The sequence below is a fragment of the Battus philenor genome, unplaced genomic scaffold, assembly GCF_028537555.1.
Source record: "Battus philenor isolate CCGP_79_NKW_IND1 unplaced genomic scaffold, ilBatPhil1.0.hap1 SCAF_29, whole genome shotgun sequence".
Taxonomy (NCBI): Eukaryota; Metazoa; Arthropoda; class Insecta; order Lepidoptera; family Papilionidae; genus Battus; species Battus philenor.
The window spans coordinates 6,069,417-6,095,693 of NW_027181692.1; the positions used below are offsets into that span (position 1 = coordinate 6,069,417).

Below are 26,277 nucleotides of genomic sequence, written 5' to 3' on the forward strand. Positions count from 1 at the left end.
GAGTTTCTTATGCTACTCCTCCCAATACAATCACACCTGGTGTCTTGAAATCCCACACGACAATAATACAGGCCACATTCATTGCAAACCATTTTTGCTATTTGATAGCTGAACGGTCACGAAAACGAAGCCAGGTTCCATAGGAGACGCCAGCATTCTATCATACTAGATAGAGTTACTGGAGTTTCTTATGCTACTCCTCCCAATACAATCACACCTGGTGTCTTGAAATCCCACACGACAATAATACAGGCCACATTCATTGCAAACCATTTTCGCTATTTGATAGCTGAACGGTCACGAAAACGAAGCCAGATCCTATAGATGCCAGCACTCTATCATACTAGATAGAGTTACTGGAGTTTCTTATGCTACTCCTCCCAATACAATCACACCTGATGTCTTGAAATCCCACACGACAATAATACAGGCCACATTCATTGCAAACCATTTTCGCTATTTGATAGCTGAACGGTCACGAAAACGAAGCCAGATCCTATAGATGCCAGCACTCTATCATACTAGATAGAGTTACTGGAGTTTCTTATGCTACTCCTCCCAATACAATCACACCTGATGTCTTGAAATCCCACAGGACAATAATACAGGCCACATTCATTGCAAACCATTTTCGCTATTTGATAGCTGAACGGTCACGAAAACGAAGCCAGATCCTATAGATGCCAGCACTCTATCATACTAGATAGAGTTACTGGAGTTTCTTATGCTACTCCTCCCAATACAATCACACCTGATGTCTTGAAATCCCACAGGACAATAATACAGGCCACATTCATTGCAAACCATTTTCGCTATTTGATAGCTGAACGGTCACGAAAACGAAGCCAGATCCTATAGATGCCAGCACTCTATCATACTAGATAGAGTTACTGGAGTTTCTTATGCTACTCCTCCCAATACAATCACACCTGGTGTCTTGAAATCCCACACGACAATAATACAGGCCACATTCATTGCAAACCATTTTTGCTATTTGATAGCTGAACGGTCACGAAAACGAAGCCAGGTTCCATAGGAGACGCCAGCATTCTATCATACTAGATAGAGTTACTGGAGTTTCTTATGCTACTCCTCCCAATACAATCACACCTGATGTCTTGAAATCCCACACGACAATAATACAGGCCACATTCATTGCAAACCATTTTCGCTATTTGATAGCTGAACGGTCACGAAAACGAAGCCAGATCCTATAGATGCCAGCACTCTATCATACTAGATAGAGTTACTGGAGTTTCTTATGCTACTCCTCCCAATACAATCACACCTGGTGTCTTGAAATCCCACACGACAATAATACAGGCCACATTCATTGCAAACCATTTTTGCTATTTGATAGCTGAACGGTCACGAAAACGAAGCCAGGTTCCATAGGAGACGCCAGCATTCTATCATACTAGATAGAGTTACTGGAGTTTCTTATGCTACTCCTCCCAATACAATCACACCTGGTGTCTTGAAATCCCACACGACAATAATACAGGCCACATTCATTGCAAACCATTTTTGCTATTTGATAGCTGAACGGTCACGAAAACGAAGCCAGGTTCCATAGGAGACGCCAGCATTCTATCATACTAGATAGAGTTACTGGAGTTTCTTATGCTACTCCTCCCAATACAATCACACCTGATGTCTTGAAATCCCACACGACAATAATACAGGCCACATTCATTGCAAACCATTTTCGCTATTTGATAGCTGAACGGTCACGAAAACGAAGCCAGATCCTATAGATGCCAGCACTCTATCATACTAGATAGAGTTACTGGAGTTTCTTATGCTACTCCTCCCAATACAATCACACCTGTTGTCTTGAAATCCCACACGACAATAATACAGGCCACATTCATTGCAAACCATTTTTGCTATTTGATAGCTGAACGGTCACGAAAACGAAGCCAGGTTCCATAGGAGACGCCAGCATTCTATCATACTAGATAGAGTTACTGGAGTTTCTTATGCTACTCCTCCCAATACAATCACACCTGGTGTCTTGAAATCCCACACGACAATAATACAGGCCACATTCATTGCAAACCATTTTTGCTATTTGATAGCTGAACGGTCACGAAAACGAAGCCAGGTTCCATAGGAGACGCCAGCATTCTATCATACTAGATAGAGTTACTGGAGTTTCTTATGCTACTCCTCCCAATACAATCACACCTGGTGTCTTGAAATCCCACACGACAATAATACAGGCCACATTCATTGCAAACCATTTTTGCTATTTGATAGCTGAACGGTCACGAAAACGAAGCCAGGTTCCATAGGAGACGCCAGCATTCTATCATACTAGATAGAGTTACTGGAGTTTCTTATGCTACTCCTCCCAATACAATCACACCTGATGTCTTGAAATCCCACACGACAATAATACAGGCCACATTCATTGCAAACCATTTTCGCTATTTGATAGCTGAACGGTCACGAAAACGAAGCCAGATCCTATAGATGCCAGCACTCTATCATACTAGATAGAGTTACTGGAGTTTCTTATGCTACTCCTCCCAATACAATCACACCTGATGTCTTGAAATCCCACAGGACAATAATACAGGCCACATTCATTGCAAACCATTTTCGCTATTTGATAGCTGAACGGTCACGAAAACGAAGCCAGATCCTATAGATGCCAGCACTCTATCATACTAGATAGAGTTACTGGAGTTTCTTATGCTACTCCTCCCAATACAATCACACCTGATGTCTTGAAATCCCACAGGACAATAATACAGGCCACATTCATTGCAAACCATTTTCGCTATTTGATAGCTGAACGGTCACGAAAACGAAGCCAGATCCTATAGATGCCAGCACTCTATCATACTAGATAGAGTTACTGGAGTTTCTTATGCTACTCCTCCCAATACAATCACACCTGATGTCTTGAAATCCCACACGACAATAATACAGGCCACATTCATTGCAAACCATTTTCGCTATTTGATAGCTGAACGGTCACGAAAACGAAGCCAGATCCTATAGATGCCAGCACTCTATCATACTAGATAGAGTTACTGGAGTTTCTTATGCTACTCCTCCCAATACAATCACACCTGGTGTCTTGAAATCCCACACGACAATAATACAGGCCACATTCATTGCAAACCATTTTTGCTATTTGATAGCTGAACGGTCACGAAAACGAAGCCAGGTTCCATAGGAGACGCCAGCATTCTATCATACTAGATAGAGTTACTGGAGTTTCTTATGCTACTCCTCCCAATACAATCACACCTGGTGTCTTGAAATCCCACACGACAATAATACAGGCCACATTCATTGCAAACCATTTTTGCTATTTGATAGCTGAACGGTCACGAAAACGAAGCCAGGTTCCATAGGAGACGCCAGCATTCTATCATACTAGATAGAGTTACTGGAGTTTCTTATGCTACTCCTCCCAATACAATCACACCTGGTGTCTTGAAATCCCACACGACAATAATACAGGCCACATTCATTGCAAACCATTTTCGCTATTTGATAGCTGAACGGTCACGAAAACGAAGCCAGATCCTATAGATGCCAGCACTCTATCATACTAGATAGAGTTACTGGAGTTTCTTATGCTACTCCTCCCAATACAATCACACCTGATGTCTTGAAATCCCACACGACAATAATACAGGCCACATTCATTGCAAACCATTTTCGCTATTTGATAGCTGAACGGTCACGAAAACGAAGCCAGATCCTATAGATGCCAGCACTCTATCATACTAGATAGAGTTACTGGAGTTTCTTATGCTACTCCTCCCAATACAATCACACCTGATGTCTTGAAATCCCACACGACAATAATACAGGCCACATTCATTGCAAACCATTTTCGCTATTTGATAGCTGAACGGTCACGAAAACGAAGCCAGATCCTATAGATGCCAGCACTCTATCATACTAGATAGAGTTACTGGAGTTTCTTATGCTACTCCTCCCAATACAATCACACCTGGTGTCTTGAAATCCCACACGACAATAATACAGGCCACATTCATTGCAAACCATTTTTGCTATTTGATAGCTGAACGGTCACGAAAACGAAGCCAGGTTCCATAGGAGACGCCAGCACTCTATCATACTAGATAGAGTTACTGGAGTTTCTTATGCTACTCCTCCCAATACAATCACACCTGATGTCTTGAAATCCCACACGACAATAATACAGGCCACATTCATTGCAAACCATTTTCGCTATTTGATAGCTGAACGGTCACGAAAACGAAGCCAGATCCTATAGATGCCAGCACTCTATCATACTAGATAGAGTTACTGGAGTTTCTTATGCTACTCCTCCCAATACAATCACACCTGATGTCTTGAAATCCCACAGGACAATAATACAGGCCACATTCATTGCAAACCATTTTCGCTATTTGATAGCTGAACGGTCACGAAAACGAAGCCAGATCCTATAGATGCCAGCACTCTATCATACTAGATAGAGTTACTGGAGTTTCTTATGCTACTCCTCCCAATACAATCACACCTGATGTCTTGAAATCCCACACGACAATAATACAGGCCACATTCATTGCAAACCATTTTCGCTATTTGATAGCTGAACGGTCACGAAAACGAAGCCAGATCCTATAGATGCCAGCACTCTATCATACTAGATAGAGTTACTGGAGTTTCTTATGCTACTCCTCCCAATACAATCACACCTGATGTCTTGAAATCCCACAGGACAATAATACAGGCCACATTCATTGCAAACCATTTTCGCTATTTGATAGCTGAACGGTCACGAAAACGAAGCCAGATCCTATAGATGCCAGCACTCTATCATACTAGATAGAGTTACTGGAGTTTCTTATGCTACTCCTCCCAATACAATCACACCTGGTGTCTTGAAATCCCACACGACAATAATACAGGCCACATTCATTGCAAACCATTTTCGCTATTTGATAGCTGAACGGTCACGAAAACGAAGCCAGATCCTATAGATGCCAGCATTCTATCATACTAGATAGAGTTACTGGAGTTTCTTATGCTACTCCTCCCAATACAATCACACCTGGTGTCTTGAAATCCCACACGACAATAATACAGGCCACATTCATTGCAAACCATTTTCGCTATTTGATAGCTGAACGGTCACGAAAACGAAGCCAGATCCTATAGATGCCAGCACTCTATCATACTAGATAGAGTTACTGGAGTTTCTTATGCTACTCCTCCCAATACAATCACACCTGATGTCTTGAAATCCCACAGGACAATAATACAGGCCACATTCATTGCAAACCATTTTCGCTATTTGATAGCTGAACGGTCACGAAAACGAAGCCAGATCCTATAGATGCCAGCACTCTATCATACTAGATAGAGTTACTGGAGTTTCTTATGCTACTCCTCCCAATACAATCACACCTGGTGTCTTGAAATCCCACACGACAATAATACAGGCCACATTCATTGCAAACCATTTTTGCTATTTGATAGCTGAACGGTCACGAAAACGAAGCCAGGTTCCATAGGAGACGCCAGCATTCTATCATACTAGATAGAGTTACTGGAGTTTCTTATGCTACTCCTCCCAATACAATCACACCTGGTGTCTTGAAATCCCACACGACAATAATACAGGCCACATTCATTGCAAACCATTTTTGCTATTTGATAGCTGAACGGTCACGAAAACGAAGCCAGGTTACATAGGAGACGCCAGCATTCTATCATACTAGATAGAGTTACTGGAGTTTCTTATGCTACTCCTCCCAATACAATCACACCTGATGTCTTGAAATCCCACACGACAATAATACAGGCCACATTCATTGCAAACCATTTTCGCTATTTGATAGCTGAACGGTCACGAAAACGAAGCCAGATCCTATAGATGCCAGCACTCTATCATACTAGATAGAGTTACTGGAGTTTCTTATGCTACTCCTCCCAATACAATCACACCTGATGTCTTGAAATCCCACACGACAATAATACAGGCCACATTCATTGCAAACCATTTTCGCTATTTGATAGCTGAACGGTCACGAAAACGAAGCCAGATCCTATAGATGCCAGCACTCTATCATACTAGATAGAGTTACTGGAGTTTCTTATGCTACTCCTCCCAATACAATCACACCTGATGTCTTGAAATCCCACAGGACAATAATACAGGCCACATTCATTGCAAACCATTTTCGCTATTTGATAGCTGAACGGTCACGAAAACGAAGCCAGATCCTATAGATGCCAGCACTCTATCATACTAGATAGAGTTACTGGAGTTTCTTATGCTACTCCTCCCAATACAATCACACCTGATGTCTTGAAATCCCACAGGACAATAATACAGGCCACATTCATTGCAAACCATTTTCGCTATTTGATAGCTGAACGGTCACGAAAACGAAGCCAGATCCTATAGATGCCAGCACTCTATCATACTAGATAGAGTTACTGGAGTTTCTTATGCTACTCCTCCCAATACAATCACACCTGATGTCTTGAAATCCCACAGGACAATAATACAGGCCACATTCATTGCAAACCATTTTCGCTATTTGATAGCTGAACGGTCACGAAAACGAAGCCAGATCCTATAGATGCCAGCACTCTATCATACTAGATAGAGTTACTGGAGTTTCTTATGCTACTCCTCCCAATACAATCACACCTGGTGTCTTGAAATCCCACACGACAATAATACAGGCCACATTCATTGCAAACCATTTTCGCTATTTGATAGCTGAACGGTCACGAAAACGAAGCCAGATCCTATAGATGCCAGCATTCTATCATACTAGATAGAGTTACTGGAGTTTCTTATGCTACTCCTCCCAATACAATCACACCTGGTGTCTTGAAATCCCACACGACAATAATACAGGCCACATTCATTGCAAACCATTTTTGCTATTTGATAGCTGAACGGTCACGAAAACGAAGCCAGGTTCCATAGGAGACGCCAGCATTCTATCATACTAGATAGAGTTACTGGAGTTTCTTATGCTACTCCTCCCAATACAATCACACCTGATGTCTTGAAATCCCACAGGACAATAATACAGGCCACATTCATTGCAAACCATTTTCGCTATTTGATAGCTGAACGGTCACGAAAACGAAGCCAGATCCTATAGATGCCAGCACTCTATCATACTAGATAGAGTTACTGGAGTTTCTTATGCTACTCCTCCCAATACAATCACACCTGATGTCTTGAAATCCCACAGGACAATAATACAGGCCACATTCATTGCAAACCATTTTCGCTATTTGATAGCTGAACGGTCACGAAAACGAAGCCAGATCCTATAGATGCCAGCACTCTATCATACTAGATAGAGTTACTGGAGTTTCTTATGCTACTCCTCCCAATACAATCACACCTGATGTCTTGAAATCCCACAGGACAATAATACAGGCCACATTCATTGCAAACCATTTTCGCTATTTGATAGCTGAACGGTCACGAAAACGAAGCCAGATCCTATAGATGCCAGCACTCTATCATACTAGATAGAGTTACTGGAGTTTCTTATGCTACTCCTCCCAATACAATCACACCTGGTGTCTTGAAATCCCACACGACAATAATACAGGCCACATTCATTGCAAACCATTTTCGCTATTTGATAGCTGAACGGTCACGAAAACGAAGCCAGATCCTATAGATGCCAGCATTCTATCATACTAGATAGAGTTACTGGAGTTTCTTATGCTACTCCTCCCAATACAATCACACCTGGTGTCTTGAAATTCCACACGACAATAATACAGGCCACATTCATTGCAAACCATTTTCGCTATTTGATAGCTGAACGGTCACGAAAACGAAGCCAGATCCTATAGATGCCAGCACTCTATCATACTAGATAGAGTTACTGGAGTTTCTTATGCTACTCCTCCCAATACAATCACACCTGATGTCTTGAAATCCCACAGGACAATAATACAGGCCACATTCATTGCAAACCATTTTCGCTATTTGATAGCTGAACGGTCACGAAAACGAAGCCAGATCCTATAGATGCCAGCACTCTATCATACTAGATAGAGTTACTGGAGTTTCTTATGCTACTCCTCCCAATACAATCACACCTGATGTCTTGAAATCCCACAGGACAATAATACAGGCCACATTCATTGCAAACCATTTTCGCTATTTGATAGCTGAACGGTCACGAAAACGAAGCCAGATCCTATAGATGCCAGCACTCTATCATACTAGATAGAGTTACTGGAGTTTCTTATGCTACTCCTCCCAATACAATCACACCTGATGTCTTGAAATCCCACACGACAATAATACAGGCCACATTCATTGCAAACCATTTTCGCTATTTGATAGCTGAACGGTCACGAAAACGAAGCCAGATCCTATAGATGCCAGCACTCTATCATACTAGATAGAGTTACTGGAGTTTCTTATGCTACTCCTCCCAATACAATCACACCTGATGTCTTGAAATCCCACAGGACAATAATACAGGCCACATTCATTGCAAACCATTTTCGCTATTTGATAGCTGAACGGTCACGAAAACGAAGCCAGATCCTATAGATGCCAGCACTCTATCATACTAGATAGAGTTACTGGAGTTTCTTATGCTACTCCTCCCAATACAATCACACCTGATGTCTTGAAATCCCACACGACAATAATACAGGCCACATTCATTGCAAACCATTTTCGCTATTTGATAGCTGAACGGTCACGAAAACGAAGCCAGATCCTATAGATGCCAGCACTCTATCATACTAGATAGAGTTACTGGAGTTTCTTATGCTACTCCTCCCAATACAATCACACCTGATGTCTTGAAATCCCACAGGACAATAATACAGGCCACATTCATTGCAAACCATTTTCGCTATTTGATAGCTGAACGGTCACGAAAACGAAGCCAGATCCTATAGATGCCAGCACTCTATCATACTAGATAGAGTTACTGGAGTTTCTTATGCTACTCCTCCCAATACAATCACACCTGATGTCTTGAAATCCCACAGGACAATAATACAGGCCACATTCATTGCAAACCATTTTCGCTATTTGATAGCTGAACGGTCACGAAAACGAAGCCAGATCCTATAGATGCCAGCACTCTATCATACTAGATAGAGTTACTGGAGTTTCTTATGCTACTCCTCCCAATACAATCACACCTGATGTCTTGAAATCCCACAGGACAATAATACAGGCCACATTCATTGCAAACCATTTTCGCTATTTGATAGCTGAACGGTCACGAAAACGAAGCCAGATCCTATAGATGCCAGCACTCTATCATACTAGATAGAGTTACTGGAGTTTCTTATGCTACTCCTCCCAATACAATCACACCTGATGTCTTGAAATCCCACAGGACAATAATACAGGCCACATTCATTGCAAACCATTTTCGCTATTTGATAGCTGAACGGTCACGAAAACGAAGCCAGATCCTATAGATGCCAGCACTCTATCATACTAGATAGAGTTACTGGAGTTTCTTATGCTACTCCTCCCAATACAATCACACCTGATGTCTTGAAATCCCACAGGACAATAATACAGGCCACATTCATTGCAAACCATTTTCGCTATTTGATAGCTGAACGGTCACGAAAACGAAGCCAGATCCTATAGATGCCAGCACTCTATCATACTAGATAGAGTTACTGGAGTTTCTTATGCTACTCCTCCCAATACAATCACACCTGATGTCTTGAAATCCCACAGGACAATAATACAGGCCACATTCATTGCAAACCATTTTCGCTATTTGATAGCTGAACGGTCACGAAAACGAAGCCAGATCCTATAGATGCCAGCACTCTATCATACTAGATAGAGTTACTGGAGTTTCTTATGCTACTCCTCCCAATACAATCACACCTGATGTCTTGAAATCCCACAGGACAATAATACAGGCCACATTCATTGCAAACCATTTTCGCTATTTGATAGCTGAACGGTCACGAAAACGAAGCCAGATCCTATAGATGCCAGCACTCTATCATACTAGATAGAGTTACTGGAGTTTCTTATGCTACTCCTCCCAATACAATCACACCTGATGTCTTGAAATCCCACAGGACAATAATACAGGCCACATTCATTGCAAACCATTTTCGCTATTTGATAGCTGAACGGTCACGAAAACGAAGCCAGATCCTATAGATGCCAGCACTCTATCATACTAGATAGAGTTACTGGAGTTTCTTATGCTACTCCTCCCAATACAATCACACCTGATGTCTTGAAATCCCACACGACAATAATACAGGCCACATTCATTGCAAACCATTTTCGCTATTTGATAGCTGAACGGTCACGAAAACGAAGCCAGATCCTATAGATGCCAGCACTCTATCATACTAGATAGAGTTACTGGAGTTTCTTATGCTACTCCTCCCAATACAATCACACCTGGTGTCTTAAAATCCCACAGGACAATAATACAGGCCACATTAATTGCAAACCATTTTCGCTATTTGATAGCTGAACGATCACGGAAACGAAGCCAGGACCTATAGGAGATGACAGCACTCTATCATACTAGATAGAGTTACTGGAATTTCTTCTGCTACTCCTCCCAACACTATCGTCCGGAGTGATCCAGGCAGAAGGAACTGACCAAGTCGAGGTTCAATTCTCTCGGGAGTACTTATATCGAGATCCTTATGTGGACTTTGGAGTGTAGTTATTCCATGGAGTATATATATAATGCGTACATTTGTACAGCAAGGAGAGTCCGGTCGAAAAAGGATTATCTCAATTTATGGCAATATATATTATGTTATACATTACGCCAATATGTACATACACAGTCGGTTTTTAAACGGTTTTATTTAGTTCGACCCGTACGGAATTTATTAGGATCAAGATGGATTTGGATAAGAAAAAATACGTAAACTGCCATTTTGTATCGGCAGCCGTCTTAGATTCATAATGTTATTGATTTTATTATATTGTATTGTCATCTAAACTAAATATGTGTACCAAATTTCAGATCAATCTGACAACGGGAAGGTGCTTAAATTTCAATTTCTAATTTCTAATTTTGACCCGAATAAATTCCATACGGGTTAACTAAATAAAACCATTTAATAACACAACAAGTTCACATTTTTCAAGTGCGGTGAAAGGTTTTATGGTTCTTTTAAGAATTTGCTGACATCGAGTGCTCTAATTGTTTCTGATAAGAACTTTGTTGGATGCTGTGTGTAGAACTGTTCAAGTAACTGTTTGCTTTTTTATGGTCCCCGCTATTGGGAGCCTCTCTTACTCCTAACTAGCTTGGGACAGGGATAACAGACAAGCACTCGCTATTACACGGTTTGGGTGATAAGAGCAACCATTAAAAAATTAAACTTCATAGGACTTTAAATATTCAACTGTATGAATATCACTGAAGGTAATAATTTGAGATAAAACATATCAGTGACTAATTTAATATGACCTGGTAAAAAGTATGCACTACACAGAAATTTCTTTTCCAGACGTTGGTGCATTTCTTCAATATGGACCACAGCGACCGTTCTTTTGCATCGACTGATGACCGCGCCATTACCGCCAATTACAGGTAACAGCTTGTTACTTCTTAGATGTTCTCTTTACAAAATGATGCCTTTTTTTTTTCGGTTGGCGAAATCTTCTGGTATTCAAGATGCCCTGCCTCAGGGGGGAGGACAGAGGTATGTGGGATTCCTACCCTCTAAAACCCCACCCGGTGGTCGCCCTCTGCGCTAAACGGGGGACCGCGGTATCTCCCGGTCAGGGATCGCCACGCGGTCTTCCCTCGCGCCGTGCTATTTTTCGATAGCCCGTCCCGGGGTATGCGTGGATACGCTACCCCCGAAACCCTCGTGGTACTATCACGATGGTTCGAGACCACGTCGAACCATCGTCCGCCTCAAGATGTTCTCTTTACAAAATGATGCCTACTTCAAGGAGGCTTGAAGGATCACCATGATGTGAGGTCTTGTGGTGCCAGCAACCAAGGACTTTACGAGACCTATGCCTTCAGTATCCTTAATCATGGTCATTATTTGAGAAACTGAGGGCTTATACGGCCTTAGGTTGCACAAGCAATGTATCTATCCTACCTACTGCTACTTCAAATGAGGAATTCTTCGAGAAAAATCGATGATCTTGGTTCTTCTACGAATCTCCTCATTTGTGATTAAATCTCGTTGCGAAACTTCAAGCAAAGCCTCTCCATTGCTCTCTGGGTTTGTTTTTTTTTATATGGTCCCCGCTGTTGGGGACCCCTCGTTCCCCTATCTCGTGTGGGACAGGGACTTTTTATTTCTAGTAATTTATTCATATTTTTTATTATTATCATTCTTCTCTTTCATGTATCATCTTATCTGTCGTACTGTTTCTTTCGTTCTACAATTTTCCCAGTATTTCTCTTTCATTCCATTAGCCATACATCCATCCTCAACCACTACATTCTAGGTTTCCTTACTATTTTATTTTGCAACATTACATTTATTGTTCATATATTTAATACGTATTTTCTTTATAATTATCATCTCATATTATTCTGTTTATTGCACTATATTTGGTACTACTATATTTCTTTTATTTCTATATTTTAGTGTTTGTTTTATTTTTACCTATTGCATTTGTCACCACCTTTCTCTGGGTTTGTTACCAAGAAGGAACTGACCAAGTCGAGGTTCAACCCTCTCGGGAGTACTTGTATCGAGGATCCTCTTATGTGGACTTTTGAGCATAGTTATTTTATGGAGTCAATGCATACATTTGTGCAGCATGGAGAGTCCAGTCGAAAAAGAATTATCTCATGGTTTTCTCACACCAAGGTAAACAACCTTCGAATCTGAAAGCTCCTGAGTATCCACGTAGATTTATGAACTAATAATTAATAACGACTTTCGTTCTCTTTCCAGGACCAAAACCGACCAAGCCACGTCCCGCCAGTTCTGATCACCTGCACCCGGAGCCGCTGGTGGAGTGTGTGGTACTCCACGAGCCCCAGATCCACACCCTCGACGTGATCTTCGTGCATGGTCTTTATGGTTAGACTTTCATTTAATACATGGAAATATTGTTGCTCGTTGATACAGAGAATATATTAATTGATTTTTAGTGTGCATTTAAACCAGAGTTCCCCAAACTTTTTTGTGTCGTAGGCCTCTTGCCATATTTTTCCGTGTTGGGTAGACCCCCTAATTACCTGATATTGCTTTCCTGTAAATTTCTAACTGTAGTGAAGTTTAGTGTTAAAAACTTAAAGTAAAAACACATATTAATTTATACATTTACAAGGTTTTTACACGATCAAAATGTATTGCGACCACAAAGCGAATACCAACATCCTACAACTCACACAATTTTATAAACGTATATAATATTTTTTTTACTTCATAGGTACTTTTATAAATAATGTAAATGTTTTGATATTATAAGATAGTATGATGTAAGTAAATAGGTACTATCAGTGTATGTTTTGAGATCCACTATCGTGACCCCCATTTTCATTTCATGAACCCCCAAATTTTTATTGCTCACGTAGACCTCTAAGGGTCGATATAGACCACTTTGGGAATCACTGATTTAAACATACAAACATTCCTACATATACATATATAAGTGTAATTAATGAGCTTATATCTATCTATACACATAGAAATGAATAATTGCCTGTATGTCCTTTATAAAATCGTGAACTTGCATTTGATCATTTGATGATCTTAGCAGTGTTATTGTACATGAGTTCATGAAGGCTTTTGAGTTGGTTGGTTTTTTTTAAATAAATAATTATGCTAGTTTGTTGGAGTACTGTAGAGATCGGCAAAATGTATCCCTGACAAAAAAGAGTGATTTATATGTTGTCGATCTTGGGATATACATCACTCTTTTATATCTTTAACTCATTTAGCTCAGTGCGGATCAGAGAGAGAATAAGGCAGCTAACACTAAACATATATCCTTGATATCTTCGGCTCTTTTACCTCAGACTTAGAACTCTGTAAGGCGAAATAAAACGTATGTAATATTCCTATTAAGTATTAATTGTCTTTGTGATGTTGTTCCGAAATTTACATTTTTAATATAAGCTATCCGTCTCTCTCTTTTAAATGTAAATTGCTATATAAGCTCACCTCTCTCTTTCTAACTTTGAACAAGCCGTAACGCACACGCATATTGAGTCATAAGTGTAAAGATATAGAGATACAATTGAAACACACGCGCGCTGGAGAGTGAGTATATCTTTTGCAAAGATATATATCTTTCTTTTATCTATAAAGTACTGCTAGTTTAGCAATAATAATTAACATATATACCATAATTTAGCCATTAGTCTCTCCCATAGATTTACAGTAGGATGATCTATAGATGACCATAATGTTCCAAGGATCGATCCGCGCGTGTATCGGCTCTGTCGCGTTGTAGGAAGGCCTGGTACGGTGCTCAGGGCTGACGATCCGCGTACCACATTTACTGGTACTGGTATACGTACCAAATAAATTTTAAGTAATTCTACCAGTAAAGTTTCACTCTTGTCTAAATCCTTCAGTAAGTAATAGAGAGAATTTTTTTGAAATTATTTCTTATTATTTCATTGACTAAATCATAACACTTGGTTTAACTCATAATTTTGACTAAAAGTTTTAAATATTGTATTATGGAAACCGGAAAGTAATGTCGCTTTCTTAAGTTAAATTCACACGACAACATTTTTAACAAGTTTTTATTTCTAATCAACAATATATTCACCTTCGTTGTCAACAACCTTTTGCCGTCTAGTATACAAACGTTCAATGCGCAAGCGGTAACAAATCAATCTGTTTTTCTGTAAAATATATTTACGGAAACAAAATTACTTCCCGATCTCCTTAACATATTAGATTAACAAATCAGAGAAATTTCTAAGGCGTATCCAATTTTGTCTGTCTAAGGCATAGGAATTGAAAGGTTCTTTAGTCATCACCAATATCTGGTAGACGCGGCGTGGGTATACCCCCCCCCCCCCACTAGGTGGACCTACGACATAGTCAAGGTCGCGAGAAATCGCTGGATGCGCACAGTGCAAGACTGGTTGTCATGAGGACCTGGGGAAGATGTTTGCATTGCAGTGGCCTTCCATGGACTGAAAAGAAAAAGGCATGGATGAAAATGGCAATGGCATGGCATGCTAAAAAATATAATCGCCACGCATGGCAGATGGATTGACAATCGCAGTGTGGTATTATGGTACGCATAGCACGTTGCTGCCCATCCTCTAGACCAGAATTCCCCAAACTTTTTAGTGTCGTAGACCCCTTACCACATTTTTCCGTGTTGGGTAGACCCCCTAATTACCTGATATTGATTTCCTGTAAATTTCTAACTGTCGTGATTAGCGTAATTTATCTATCTTTGCTAATTACGAGTACAAAACTAAAATTTATTAAAAATAATGTACTTACTTTTCTCCAGCACTCTCAAACAAAATAACACTGACTCGCTATAATTTGTGCGATATACTATCTGTTATATATATTTTTTTTAATATTTCCCTAGCACTTTCCTTTTTAAGATTCAAGAAACGAATAAACGTATTTGTCCCACATTCGTATTTATAGAGTGACGAATTGAACAAGTCAGTGCAAGGTAGCGAAGCTCTGAGACTGCGACTCTCAGGTTTTTACAAGTTCAAAATGTATTGCGACCACAAAGCGAATACCAACATCCTACAACTTACACAATTTTATAAATATATATAATAATTTTTTTACTTCATAGGTACTTTTATAAATAATGTAAATGTTTTGATATTATAATATAGTATGATGTAAGTAAATAGGTACTATCAGTGTATGTGTTGAGATCCAATATCGTGGACCCCCATTTTCATTTCATGGACTCCCAATTTTTTTTTCGCTGACGTAGACCCTTTGCAGGTTGTCATAGACCTCCAGGGGTCGATATAAACCACTTTAGGAATCACTGCTCTAGACACTTATTTGTAAGCAGTGAGAATCCTACATAATTATCGCACTGAGTGTAAACTGTATAAGACGGTATCCCTAGAATCGAACCTGGGACATACTATCAAAAGTCTCTGTCTGCCACTAAGCTATACATATATATTTATACATATAGATTTTAAAATATTAGTGGATTATGTTCCAACATAAAATCGGAGTAACAGTAACTTATTGTCAAAGTTAAAACCACAATAACATCTGTGGTAAACGTGTATTGTCATACGGATTTCAAAACTTCCGACTGCAAATCGACTTGTATGTTTTAAAAACATCTATTGTGGCCGTATAGCGAGAAACGTGCTTGCTATACCGTTGGGAAAACGGCCCCTTCCTCCCGACAACGTACCATAGACTTCCTATTCTAGATACTGCTCCTATATACAGGATGATTTATAGGTGTAAAAGATTTAAAGGTGTTAATATAGTTCGTTCGTCGGCAAAGAGCTTTGTAGATTTTACATCTATTTCTAATCACTATTTATATATTTATTTATATTTTATTTTGGATTTCGACTTGCCAATAACTTCGGACTCGCACTGCTATCGAATTGGCATCTGCAGATTTCGCGTAAGCTAGAGGACAGGGCGTTTAGAGCGTTAAGATTTATATTTCCTTTAAGTTAGCTAAGTCGAAGGCTCCGTGGGGAGCTTCATCTAGGGCTTACATGTAACAACAGATTGGGAGGCTGCGAAGCTCTTAGATCGCTTGGGCATATATCATGAATTGACTAAATTCTAGGACGCCCAATAGGGGAATTTGTTGACATGATATTAGGACCTTGAATAAGTTCTCGCTGTTTTTTGAAAGATGGCGTTGCGGCACTCTGTGCCTGGAATTTCGTACGGTAACAAATCACCAAAGTAGTGCTATATGTAACCTCAAATTATAGTAGAATAGAGTTGATCACAGTGTCAACTACATATTTATTTGCCTTTTGTGAAAATGTGTACTTTTGTGCCAAATAAAGTGTTTTTGCGGGGAATTTTATTGCACTGCTTTATTCAGAAAAAATCTGCAAAAAAAAAACAACAAGACTTATTCAAGGTCCTAATATATTTAGCTTATTAAACGAAGTAAGTTATGTATAGCAATATATCATAAGATTCCTGTAATGATCTCTCTTTATTCCTTATTATGATTGTCTTTCTCTACAGATGTTGGAATTAGGTTACCTCAGCTTGTACTGTCACTCTTCCAGAATACGCGTTTCTAACATGATCACTGAACCTCGACATGGTTCGTTATTACCACTTCGGATAGAATTAGCGCTGGGAGAAGAATTGACAGAATAAATTCCAGCAACATTTCTATCTAGAATAATAGGAGGTTGGCGATTCCTGGAGCAGACCTGTGTCCTTGTGTTACGGCTTGAACAATTGATCAATTTTTAATGGAATCAGGCGTTACCTTGCAAAAGTCCATTCTAAGTAAGAAAAGGACCAATATTTAGCCACTTCCGCACATGCAGTGGCAGTCGTGCAACAAATTGCACCGCCCGCTAGCTCGCCGATAAATGCGCATGAGGCAAACAATGCGAATTACACAACTGCCACCGTCAAATCACTCAACATGTGTTTCGATTTCCCAGCAGCTGACATGGGTTATATAAATTTAAATATTGAAATAATTCGACAGTCAATCTGAGACAAAAATAATCGTTTTGAGCCGCATACATACATTCATTCTTTTAAGGCTATGTCTATTTCAAATGTGTAATAGTTTTTTTATGTTAATTACAGGGTCGTTGGGAAACACATGGCGTCAAGGTGAGTGGAGAGAGAATTATAAAACTGATCCAATAAAAGTACCTTTGAGACGGCCTGATGCTCTGCCCACAGCTTGTGCGTGTGCTTGGGATAAAGACGAGAGAATAATCGATAAATGCGAATGCGATTTCCTAAACGATTCCGATACATCGAGAGCTCAAGTCGAAAATCGAAAAGAAATAGAAAATGATAAACTCTACGAAAATTACAGCCAAGTTATATCCGACGACGATATGTTTATAACAGAGAAGTTTTATAACAACACACTGTTGGATCAAGTCGAGATAGTTGGCAATTTCGAGACGCAAGCTAGTTTCGTTCGAGAATTATTCGAGAAGAGCTGCGAGGTAGACGGACAGGTAGACGATGTGAGCACCGAGGTAGACTGTAAGTGCAGGAATGTTAAGTGCGAAGCCGGCTGCGGGTGCACTTGTAACGCTTGCTACTCCCCCTGCTGGCCAAAAGACTGGATTAAGGTGGACTTCCCCGGAGCCAGGGTGATTTCTATTAACTACACAAGTGACCCATATCTATGGCGACCGTTGTGGATAAAGGAAAGCAAACGGTACAGTATTATTTAACTCATTTTCATTATTATTGTCCAGTGTTGGACATACGCTTCTCGTAAATGTCTGGTCTTGTGTTTCCTTCATCCAGTGACTTTTAACAACCTTAAATCAATGTTTATTGTTTTATTTCTCCTGACTTCACTATCAAAGCCCAAAGATAGCCTGAGCCTTTCTGATAAAAGAAAAATCGACAAAAGACGACTTCCTCTCATAATGTAGAGAAATAATTAAAAAAGCAATTCAAAAAAACCAAAGCTAAATAATATTAATAAAAATGAAAATAGAAAATAAGTAATAATGGTAACGATTAGTAAATTTTAAATAAATAGAATTATAAAGCTTAATTGAAACAAATGTAATACAAAAGTATGTAAATAAACAGAAATAAAATAAATAAAATACTAACGCATAATGAGAGAGGAATGGAAGGTCACAAAGCGAAAGAGAATGAAAGAAGAAATGTGGAATGAACACGGAATGAAAGATCGTAGGATGCATAAATGAAGAGAGCGAAAATAAAAGATCGTGAAAAATTAAATAAATGAAAACAAAAGTCCCTGTCCCATACCAGATAGGGGGCACGAGAGGCTCCCAATAGCGGGGGCAAAAAAAAAAGATAGCCTGAAGCCAACTGTCCCGCGTTCAGAGGACTCCGAGTCAACTCCGAATGCCGGTTAGACACTAAAATCTGCGAGAACTCTATAGCCTCGCTTATCGAGAATGATCAGATGCGACCAGAGTTTCTTAGGCTATGTAGAAAAATTGTGATAAATGTAATAAAAGGAAATAAGTATCATTAATCTAAGAAAAACGCAAATAAAATAAAATGAATGTAAGCAAAATAATAAGTATATATTCGTACACCAATACTTCGCTTTGCGTTCGTTTTGCGTTTTATTCGAAGTTGCGTCGCTGCTTAATTAGTACTAATTTTCACTGTGCGTCGTTAGATTTTCAAGGTTGCGTTGTTTTGGGTTCGAGTCTTTAATTTTTTTTCCAAAAGATGGCAAAACTTTTGTTTCTAATAGCGCCATGCCATCAAAACTCGGGGATTTTCTAACTAAAAATCAACGCAATTTGAATACAGTTTTATTTTTATACTTTGTTTTGCTAATTTTAAGAGTGCAGTTTCAATTACATAGTATGTTCTGCTTTTTTAAAAGGGAATAATGAATTTATATAAATTTTAACGTGTTGTTTCTGGTTACAAAAAAGGTATATATATTTCCAATTTATTTATTGGCAGAGTTATAAATATCTATCTTCGACCCTTTATTAAATTATAAATCTTTTATTAATCCTTTCATAGGTTATGTATAAGATATTACTGTCTGAATGATTGTTCATTTCTCATTAGTCAGAGGCTACACGAGCGCGCGGAACAGATGATGAAGCAGTTGCTGGGGTTGGAAGTTGGTGATAAACCCATCGTGTGGGTAGGCCACTCTAAAGGAGGACTCTTCATCAAACAGATGTACTGCGAAGGTAGGTTTTACGATCTACAGGTTGATCATTTTTTAAGAAGTGCAACTTTCAGTTAATAAATATTTTCAAAATTCAGATTACTACGTATTAAAAAAAATATATATTATCAGACTCTGCTGTACACTTTGTATTGGCAGATATTATACCTATATGCCTCATGTTTCATTTATAACACAAAATAAATTATTGTAACATAATATAAACATATATAAAACATGCTATAATATATATATATATATATATATACACATATATATATGTGTGTGTATATATATATATATATATATATATATATATATTAGCTTTATTTACATATCCCTGGCCATAACTATGATAGCATATATCTAAACGTTAATAACTGAATAAAACTAAAAACAATTTATACAGGATGATTAGGAATAGATTTAAAAGCTTTGAAGATGTTTGCTAATAAACTACACATTGAACCATTGATAGCATTTACAGCTATTTCCAATCTCAATGCTGCTAGCTGGCAGCCCATAGACGCTCTCTGTAAGGTATAGGCCTCCCTGAAAGATATCTATGGGGGCATGTACCATAATCACCACGCTTGGCTGGGGGGTTGGTGATCGCAGTGTGGTATTATGGTATGCAGAAGGCACTGCTACCTATAATTGATGATAATTAATGCAGAAGGTGTGAATTGTATAAGATTGTATCTCGGGAATTGAACCCATGACCTTCGATCGCAAGTGTCAGTCATGTACCGCTGTACCATCACTTCTCGATTCTTTACTTATATTGTTTTTATTACAGCATACGAGGCATATTCAAAAATATATAAAAATGAAGTTAATAATGAATCTAACGTAGATAAATATCCTAAAACCTCTGATACAGATATAGACGAAGTAAATGATACAAATAAAGATACAAATATAAATGTAAATAGAATTATAGATACCTATGTAAAAAGAGGTACAAATGAAAATATAGATACCGATGGAAATAGAGGTACAAGTGAAAATATAGATACCGATGGAAATATAGATGCTGGTGAAAATATAGATACCGATCAAAAAATAGGTACAGGTGAAAATATAGATACCGATGGAAATATAGATACAGATGTAATTAACAACAATGTATTAATACCGGACAGCGTATCGTCTGAAGCTAAACTGAGTGACTTGATTAACTATGTATTCGGTGGGCAAAATCGTAAACCCAACGCTGGTATAGAAGATAATAATGGGCAGAGGTCTGAACAAGATGATGAGGATACATCAGATGATGGTGAGATGTCTTCTAATGTTGAAGGTGAGTTTTTAAACCATTAATGACATTCATCAAAAGTTGTAGCTATAGACAAACTTTACAGGATGTAAATAAAATTAATCTAGAAATGAATGAATGAATGAACGATTAATCTAGAATCTAAAATCTCTTTAGTTCGCCAGCTAAAGACAAGAAATATATATATACATTCTATTACTGTTCGGCTATATATCTATCTTTGCAAGCAGTCAAAGATGACACACTTTTACCGTTGTAGGATTCCCCAGAAATTCATTTATAATATACTATATTCTTATGGTCATCATCTAGAAGATCCCGAGAAGATGCGGCGCCAAGCAAACCTGTGGAAGAATAGCGCTGGGTTTATGTTCTACTCCGTTCCTCACCGTGGCTCTCCGTTGGCAGATATCAAGACCCCGATCACGGCCAGGAGCATCGAGTTACTGGAGATATGCAAAGGTGATCACGGATTTTATAATTATCATTATTTCAGCCGTAGATAGTTGACCACTGGACTTAGATCTCCCCAAATATATTTTCAACAGAACCAATATTTTTTCCAGAATCTTAAACCTTTTTTAGCCTGTCCACTGCAACGGTTATATGTCTTCATCGGCATTATCATCATTGATTTCTCACAAGACGTGCACTGCTTGACACATATAATGTATATGAAGAGGGGTTCTCTGAGTACCTTCACAGGTTCCAGCTCAAGGAGGACCTCTCGTGCTTCTGAGAACTAGGCGTGGGCCAGACCGTGATCCACCTTGTAGCCCAGTGTCCCGCTTTTGGGTGACTCCGGTTCGACTTCGATTGCCGGTCTGGTGTAAAAATCAGGGAGGAATCAATAACCTCCCTGATTAGAGAAGAAACAACAAAGAAAGACTTCCTCTATTCCATTCTGCAAAGTAATAATCAGCAAAGCAATTGATAAAAAGCAAGTATAACTAAGGTCAATAAAATTGTAAATAAATAAAATTATTAAAACTAATGTTAAATAAGGTAAACAGAAATAAAATTAAGAAATGTAGATGAGTAATGAGGGAGGAATGGAAGGTCATAGAGCGAAAGAGAAAGACAGAAGAATTGTGGTAAGAATGAAAAGAACGAAGGATAATATGATGTATGAAAGAAGATAATGAAAATAAGAAAGTATGTGAAAAATTAAATAAATGTAAACTAGTCCCTGTCCCACACTTGATATGGGGTAAGAGAGGCTCCCAATAGCGGAGGCCATAAAAAAATAAAAATAAAATGTATATGAAGGGTAATGCCTTCCCCGGAAATTTCTAGAACGACCGGTAAAAAGTGGTCTGCATCCAGAGTTTTCTGAAGACATTAGGCTCACCTATCTACCTCGTGGGTGTCTTACGATGGGCTATTTGGTCCGTGGTCTCCACTTCAAACTCTATATGATCTGTTCACTGCCACTTCAAATCCGTAGAATATACTCCTCCTTGAGTTGCATTTTTTACTATGTTAGACGATTTGTGCCGATCTTTAGCGGTGTGTATAGCTTCGGTTACTTTATCTAGCGTGGTTCGGAAGAGCAGCTTAGGCCTCGTGCTCTCCACCTGTTCACTCTTACGGTGACCAAAATCTTTATCACCATATCACTGACAGACCGTAGTGCTGGCAATCACTTGCTGTCATGGAGGGTATATATAGAGTGGCTTGCGGAGTGGAAATGGGACGAAGCATTGCTTGTGCATCATATATTAGATATATTAGTCATATATTAGTCATATATTAGTGATATTGATATATTCTCGTGCTCTCTCGTTTCTTTTAAAAAACAATTTCGTTCGAAATTATTGAGTACATACAATGCAATTTAAACCATAATATAAATATATAAACCATAGTCTTTGATCCCTGTTTAGTAATGTTTTTATTTTTATTTGTTTTTTCATTGTTTGACTTCTTCTTCTTGAAGTGCCTCTCCAACTAGTGGAGGTTGGCTATCAGCTTCCTGCTCTCTTCCTTATTTTTGGTTCTGCGTAATAGCTCAGCAGCGCTGGCGATTCCGGTCCACTCTCTAATGTTACGAAGCCACGACTTCTTTCTCCTACCAACCTTCCTTTTACCAGCGACCTTTCCCATCATGATAAGTTGAAGGAGATTGTATCGTTGGTGTCGAAGAACGTGTCCCAAGTAAGCGATTTTCCTTCGTTTTACTGTGAGCATTAGTGCGCGTATATGGCCGATTCGTTTCAGAACTTCGACGTTGGTCACCTTCTGAGTCCAGCTTATGGACAGCATGTTTGACTATAAATCATTATATGTTCTCGGTGAAATAGCTATAAGGTAACAATTGTTACTAATTTTATATTTCTAAGCTTCTAAGTTTGTACTTTCTTACTGCCTTTTGTTACTGTCTATCTCCAATAAAGTAAATAATAATAAATTGTGGCAGTATCGCTTCCCTTTTGGAGAGGGAGAAGAGCAGTCACATTTTCTTGCGGTTTTGCTGCAGTGTGGTGGGTGAGGAAATTAGGCATAACAAAACTTTGTATCAAGAAGTGTTTTTTTATGGCCCCCGCTATTGGGGGCCTCTCGTACCCCTAACTTTTTGGGATCAGGGACTTTATAATTTTTTTTTTCAGTCTTTTCTTTATTTATCACTCTCTTTCACGCTTCACAATATCTATCATTCTTTACTTTTGTCCTCCACAATATCTTTCATTTTGCTCTTTTATATCTTCTTTCTATATATATACATATATATATATATATATATATATATATATATATATCAAGTATCAAGAAGTGTGGCGAGCGATGGGAGGCATTGCGTATATGTGATATAGGCCAATGCTGAAAGAATGATAGAAATTGTGAAGGACGAGAGAGGGTGCAAATAGGAAGGTATACATCCCTGTCCCAAAAAACAAGGGGGAGGGGGGAGAGTAAAAAAAATATATCACCGTTTTTCTATGAGTCAGATAGAATAGTATTGTTATATTGATTGTAATAAGTGAGAATGGTTCCAGAATGTTCGCTGGTGATGAAACTACAAGACCGTTGGATGCAAGCTACGTCCAGTGCCCAGCCTGCCGTCAGCAGTCTGGTGGAGACGTGCAAGACTCTCATGTCACTCCTGTGGCTCAGGATCGTCAGCGTTGACTCTGCAGGTGATCATCTTTTTTAATTTCACTATTTTAGGAAATCTTACAGAGTATATATATTCAACTCTTTCTTAACAACGTAGATGTGTTCCTTAGAATAGTGAGCAAAATATTCATGTGTGACATATGTTACATTTAGAGAAGTGATTCACAATTTAAAAAATGTAAGTATTTTCATAAAAATCTTGCAAAAGAATTATTAATAAAATATACAGGCAGGCATTTATAAAACACAAACATCTAATTTATATCACAAATAAACACATTAATAACGGTACAGTAGAAAATTCAATCCATAAGTACACGACATATAAAAATACAAATTCAAATTAGAAATAAAAATAAATTTTGCATTTCTTCCTTCCTACTTGATATCAAGAGAGCTTATAAAAGACTAGATAAAAATGCTACCAACCTCTCTAGTTAGATATTCATATGTCTAGCATAAATGTTCACAAATATGCGTCTAAATTTCGTCTTAAAAAAGCTAAAAAAACTTTCACGTATCCATAAAGTTCCAGAAGATATCATAGACCTTTTTTAGTTTTAAATCTAAAATTACAGTGCCCGGCGATAAATATTGCACATCGACCTTTGGAAAGAGACAATCGGCTAATTTTGGCTTCGTAGAGCGTTAGGTTTTTCACACGAAATACAAACAGTACGGTATCTATTAGCCTATACCTATTGATAAATTGAGACATTGTAATAAAAATAATAATATTTCCTATTCTCAGTTACTTACATTTCACTATCTATGCTTTTAACAATAGATATATTGGTGCTAATTATGTGCAGTTGTAATTTTCCTAAATAATTAAATACGTAAACATAATGTGAACATGTTTTTTATTTTATTTTACCGCAACCTAAAGCCACCATTAAAAGCAAAATGTATTTTATATAAAGATTAAAAATAATTATCAAAAAAAGCAAATGATACTTGTTGTAACAGCTCCTAATAGATACCGGACTGTTTGTATTTCGTGCGACAGAGATAATGCTCTACGAAGCCGAAAATAGCCGAATGTCTCTTTCCAAAGGTCTATGTGCAATATTTATCGTTGGGTACTGTAAAAGTATATTATTAAATAAATCTTATATCATTCAAAAGTTTTTAGTTGATCGAAACGTGTGCAACTCTGTTTGATGACTTATTCACAATGTTGATATTATAATATACACATCAAACATTGTTAAATTTCATTTAAATCAAACAACTGTTGAGTTTCTCTGATAGCTGTAGCAATAAAAAGCTTACTTGAATAGAGATATTTTTAATATATCTACCTATAAAACTGTTTACATTTTTCTTAATCTCTAATATATAAAATTCTCGTGTCACGGTGTTCGAACTTGAACTCCTCTGAAACGGCTTGACCGATTTTAACCAAATTTTATATCCGTATTTAGTAGGTCTGAGAATCGGCTACTATCTATTTTTCATACCCCTAAGTGATAAGGGTTGTTCACCCTTAAATTTTTTTTTTAATTTTTTGGACGAAATTATTTGTTTTTATTTTTTTATGATACAGCATACAAAAATACATACAACCCTAAATTTTCACCCCTCTATGATCAACCCTTATTTTTAAATTGAAAATTAAAAATATTTTTTTTGCAAAACAACGTTTGCGGGATCAGCTAGTTAATATATATATTTAAAAACTATATTAATTTAATTATTTATATACGTTTTGTCTAGATCCCGGCATCGGCGCTCTGTCCGGAGTGTCGGTGGATCATCGTGAGATCTGCAAGCCATCCAGCAGGAAATGCCTGCTGTACCGTGAACTGAAGCTCCTGATACAAAACGCACTCTCCAAGAGCGTCCACTGACAATCCGATATCACCATCTGTGATTGTTCTATATTTTCAGTGCAATAAATATTACATAGGCCTATGTATCGACTTGGTCAAGGTGGCGAAAAGTCGCTGGGTGTGTGCAACGCAAAACTGGTCAAGGTGGCAATTTGACTTATCATGACGTATATATTAATCGACTTAATCTAAAACATGGTGTTTAAGTGTAAAAGCTATATATGGATAAATGTATAACTTATTTCTCTGCGAAAATCTATAAAGCTTTTTACCAA

At 38.3% G+C, this 26,277-nt stretch overlaps 1 protein-coding gene across 1 annotated transcript in view; it reads left to right on the plus strand.

Moving 5' to 3' along the window:
* The window catches only part of LOC137926304 (uncharacterized), a 63,117-nt gene extending 36,840 nt beyond the window's left edge, over nucleotides 1-26,277 (plus strand). Inside the window, exons 3-10 of the mRNA XM_068769904.1 lie at nucleotides 11,473-11,555; nucleotides 12,889-13,017; nucleotides 17,713-18,304; nucleotides 19,666-19,793; nucleotides 20,571-21,074; nucleotides 21,363-21,512; nucleotides 24,047-24,187; nucleotides 25,887-26,277. Coding sequence (XP_068626005.1) covers nucleotides 11,473-11,555; nucleotides 12,889-13,017; nucleotides 17,713-18,304; nucleotides 19,666-19,793; nucleotides 20,571-21,074; nucleotides 21,363-21,512; nucleotides 24,047-24,187; nucleotides 25,887-26,020 — 1,861 coding nt within the window. The 3' untranslated portion in view covers nucleotides 26,021-26,277. The remainder of the gene's footprint in view (nucleotides 1-11,472; nucleotides 11,556-12,888; nucleotides 13,018-17,712; nucleotides 18,305-19,665; nucleotides 19,794-20,570; nucleotides 21,075-21,362; nucleotides 21,513-24,046; nucleotides 24,188-25,886) is intronic.